Source organism: Penaeus japonicus, unplaced genomic scaffold (assembly GCF_977035675.1).
Source record: "Penaeus japonicus unplaced genomic scaffold, GWHDUDI00000001_assembly GWHDUDI00000042, whole genome shotgun sequence".
Taxonomy (NCBI): Eukaryota; Metazoa; Arthropoda; class Malacostraca; order Decapoda; family Penaeidae; genus Penaeus; species Penaeus japonicus.
In genome coordinates this window covers 18080123-18085001 of record NW_028234444.1, presented here as the reverse complement: position 1 = coordinate 18085001, position 4879 = coordinate 18080123, and the positions used below count along the sequence as shown (strand labels likewise).

General features: G+C 39.2%; 1 protein-coding gene across 2 annotated transcripts in view; it reads left to right on the top strand.

Annotated features, from left to right (window-relative positions):
- Nucleotides 1-4879, top strand: part of LOC122252839 (myotubularin-related protein 10-B) — a 33118-nt gene extending 28239 nt beyond the window's left edge. The window contains exons 9-12 of one of the 2 annotated variants that reach the window (XM_086534676.1): nucleotides 556-705; nucleotides 1174-1346; nucleotides 1586-1756; nucleotides 2851-4879. In XM_086534676.1, the coding sequence (XP_086390802.1) occupies nucleotides 556-705; nucleotides 1174-1346; nucleotides 1586-1756; nucleotides 2851-3393 (1037 nt within the window). In that variant the 3' untranslated portion in view covers nucleotides 3394-4879. The remainder of the gene's footprint in view (nucleotides 1-555; nucleotides 706-1173; nucleotides 1347-1585; nucleotides 1757-2850) is intronic. The other variant, XM_086534675.1, reaches the window with a different exon arrangement.

Sequence of the window (4879 nt, the reverse complement as noted above, 5' to 3'; positions counted from 1 at the left end):
AGATGATGTTTTTGGGGCTATTCATCTATTGAATTTTATTTCTTGTTGGTTTGAAGGTTAATCACACAAGAAGATACTGACAATTTATGAGGAAAATTTGTATGGGCCAAGGAGCTGCTGATTAGATAATAGCAGTGAACTGGACCTTCTTATTTTTCTATATGAAGATTAATCAATTACCCTGGCCTATTCATCAAAGAAAATTCCTGCTAAAATTAGTTTTTTTTGATAGGCCTCTTTGGATGGAAAAATTCTTAAACACTAATTTTAATTTTTCAGTTACGTACTTTGTAATATTCATTTTTCTAAATGAGCATCAAAATCCAGGATGTTTGGGGATGTAAGTGCCAAACTTCTCCAAAAATTCTAGTGGCAAGTTTAGCAGAGTTTTCTCATGGCCAAAAGTTCTTAAAAACGCAGATTGCGCAATTTCCAAAATCATCACTCTAGACCTGATAAACACCAAGCGATGCCTTGACCCATTGATGGTGGGTGACGTGATATCATATTATTTAATTATTTATTGCATTATCTTTGTTTTTCTGTCTTTCACAGATGATCCTACACAATTTTGGGAGCAGGACCGCCATTATTTTAGCCGCTGGGAGTCTTCACGGTGGCTCTCCTATGTGAGCAAGTGTCTAGAAGTGGCCCAGAATGCTGCCTCTGCGATTGCGCACCACAACAGCTCTGTCATTCTTCAAGGTAATTTGTCCATGCATTATGAGGGGAGCCAGCAGACAGCTGCAGGGTACCTTGTAGAATTAATGGTTGAATGATACAGGTCATATATCACAAAGGCTTGAAAGTTCAGGTAGTAAAGATTATTAGTATGCATTTATGAATACCACATTTAAGATCTCAAATACTGGGTGGCACATATCCATGCCATGAGAGTGGAGTCTCTGGTGTGCTAGTTCCAGAAGGACAGACATTTAAACACACACAAAAAAAGTTGGCTCATCCCAAATCAAAGACATTGGGAAAAGCTTTGTCCTTACACTTATAATTATCATATTGTGCAAGGTATCTTATTATTATCCCAATGGCTTTGGGAAATGTGCTCAATTTATTTTCTGGTATCACAGGGTTAAAGACTGAGAAGCGAAGTATTTTGAAGTGATAGTCTGTTTTTCTTCCTACCTCATTATAAAAGGCATTTCATTCTTACAGAGAGCGAGGGTCGCGATATGAGTGCTTTGATCTCTAGCCTGGTACAACTGTTGTTGGATCCTCAGGTGCGCACCTTGAGGGGTTTCCACAGTTTGATACAGAAGGAATGGGTTGCTTTGGGGCATTCCTTCTGCTTACGCTTAGGACACACAAGAAATCAACCAGAAGAACAGGTAGGCTCTGGCTGGCATTCTACATGATATAATGATACTGGGTGCAATGTGACTTGTTGTTTTATTATTAAACTGTTACATGTGTGTGTGTCTGTGTATTTGTACATGTTTCACAGATTGAGAAATTGTTTGCAGATGCTGGTAAAACATGTAGCAATTGCTCAGAGTGTGTGTAAACTGTGAATGATAAAAAATGCAGAAGTTCTCTTAAAGGCATCACACTTTTATTTCTATTGCAGAGTCCAGTGTGGTTGTTGTTCCTGGACTGTGTTCATCAATTGAGTTTGCAGCATCATGCCGCCCTCGAGTTTACCTCAGAGTACTTGCTGGCACTATGGCATGCCTCCCACTGTTCACTCCACTCAAGTTTCATGTTCAACTCAGTCAATGCCAAGTACTCAGCGACAGCCGTAAGTCGGATTCTCTTATTGTTATTTTTTTGTTGTGATTTTATTTTATTTTTGTTTATAGGCTTAGGAAATCTTTTGAAAATACAATTGAATGGTTGAATAACCTTTTCTATGTAAGATGGAATAATGCAATACCGCATTGATATAGATGTATAACATACCTCCCTGACCCGTAGTCGAACCTCTGCCGCCCTCGGGAGTGACCCGAGAGTGCAGTACTAAACTAAGTAGACCCAACAAAAGGATTGTCAAACTAGGATCAGACTAGCTCCATATAATTTACCTATCTACTCATACTGGAGTAATGATAGTGTGTGGTCCAGTTGGTTTAGTACTGCATTCTCGGGTCACTCCCGAGTGCGGCAGGGGTTCGACTCTGGGTATGTTATACACAACTTTTTCTTTTTTAATCTAACATTAATGGAGTCCACACACAAAATGTTTACAGCAAATATAGAATACAATGTGTAATAGAATTTGAAAGTACTCTTTGTGTGCGAGTCATTTATTTTTCCCTTTTCTGTATTATCTCAGAGACTATAAACAGTGGAACTCCATTGTTCTTTTCCAAAAAATATTATGGTAATTTCAGACTTCTAAACCCAAAATGATTTATAGTAGGTAATGTTAGGGTGAGTTTGAAAGGGATATGATTTTAAGCAGATGGCATCTATACATGCCTTGGTGAGTGTAGGCCAAATTCAGTAGGCACCTTTACATTTCACAACAATAAGAGCCTGCTTCCTATTTTGCCTACTATATACATGTGGAGTTTTATGGTTTTTACCGTGAGATGTGTATTTTATTATTTTGAAATCAAGGATAGACTCTTTCAGATCATAGTTGATTATGTATTTTATCTATATTACTATTAAGTGATTGATTTACCTATTTATGTATTATCATCTCTTTGATCGTATGATTATGCTTTTCTTGTTTTGTGTTAATAGTTCTTTAAATTTGAAACTTGTCACTCAATATTTCTTTCTTTTTCCTTGTATCTACCCAGTGATTGCAGACTTGGTCACATATACATTAAAGGCTTTTATTGGAGCCAATGAATAATTACTGTGATGTTCACCTTCCCTCAATAGGTATTACAACGTGAAAACCCTCAGCAACCGGTATACCTCAGACCCGCGTGGTCTTGGTGGGCAGAGGACCACGACTGGCTGGGCGGCGAGCAAAACGGATCTTCTGAGAGTGTAAAGGGGAGGAGATCAGCAGCACGTGACCTCTTCCTTAACGTGCATTACATCCAGAATTTAATGGAGTCGCTGTCGGTGAGTGGGGCTCTGGGGCGTCTGAGAGACCCTGTTTCGAGTGCGCATCACACGTGGCATCGCATACAGTACTTGTTAGGAGATGCTGGGCCATTGCCTTACGACCCGAATGCTCCCATGGGTCCCTTGCAGATTGATGCAAGCTTGAGAGTTGACGTGGCTCTCAGTAGTCTCAAGCCGTGGCACGAATGCTTCAGTGGATGGATTTCCGAGCCTTCTGTCACCATAAACGAAATAGATTCCCTCTCGAGACAGTCCACCACGACTGTGCAGCACTGGGAACACGTGCGGCAAATCTACTACACCATCAAAAGCCACCTGTCAGAAACCTTAACCAATGGCGTTGCCGAATAGATTGTTTTGTTGGAATTTGATTTTTTTTGCCAGTGAATATATTGCTTTCTAAAATTATAATTGATATATTATCATGTTAAGATAATTGATATATAATTTGTTAGAGCTTAGTGATTATCATTAATAATTTTGCTGCGGAGTATTAAAGGAAAGATATTTTACAGAAACTTAAAAAGACTCCCTTTATTAGAGCAGAAAACGTCTGTAACTGTCCACAATGGCACAACGAGTGCTTCCTCATTTTTTATAGACAAAGACAGCAAGCTGATATAAGTTACTGGGCACATTAAGGAATGTATGTTAGTACGCTTCTGTTTTGGCTTGCATTGCATTGCTTCAATAGCATTGCCTGCAGTTGTTTAAGGATAAGTGGATCATTTGAATATCTGGGGTTTAATTATGGTGTTAGGCTGTTTGATCTCATTTTTCAAATGTGTAAATATTAATTTATGTTTAACATTATTATGGAAAGCAGTAAGTATATTACTGTGATTATATGTTATCATTATTGCTTTTATAGTCACAAATATGTAGTCAGTCATAAGTTCCTCCTCCGATTTGTGATTTAAGCGACTCCTCATTTTTGAAGGTTTGGTGATAAGATTTCTAGGAAGTTCAGTTGCATGTTTTGTCTTAATTATTGTCTGTAGCCACACCATGAGAAAAGGGCTGCACAATGTGTGTGATTTAAACGTGGAAAAACATTTTTGCCCTGCAGTACAGAAAGTAGATGGCAAGCTCATTAGCCAAGGTTTTTGAGTGGTGCCAGTCTATAATGAAGTCTTCCCTCTGTCACAGCCCAGTTACTTTGTACATTTTTAGAGAATGATGGTCAGTAACAGCATGTCTTCTTCCTCCTAGCCATGTAAGAATCATGTCTCCATATGTGCAAGAGTCCTAGGGTTATGTGTCACATCGGTTCATTTTTAGAAGGACGAGAACGAGATTGAGATTAAAGTGGCAGTTATTCATCAAAGAAATTAAGGTATCGTTGGTGTGCATCTGATCACTTAGTTCTATACCAAAACAAAATGTACTATGAAACACCAAGTACAATACAGGGACACAGCAGTTAACAATGCAATGCAGAAACAGACGTGGACATATGCATGCACACACACATATACATATACACACATACATATACGCACATGCATATACGTACATGCATATACGCACATGCACATACACACATGCTCATATGCACATGCACATGCACATGCATATATGCACGTGCACAGATGTGCATACACACGCACACACTTGCACGCACATGCATGCGCACATGCACGCGCACATGCACACACACATACACACACACATACACACACACATACACACACATACACACACATACACACACATACACACACACACACACACACACACACACACACACACACACACACACACACACACACACACACACACACACACACACACACACACACACACACACACACACACACACACACACACACACACA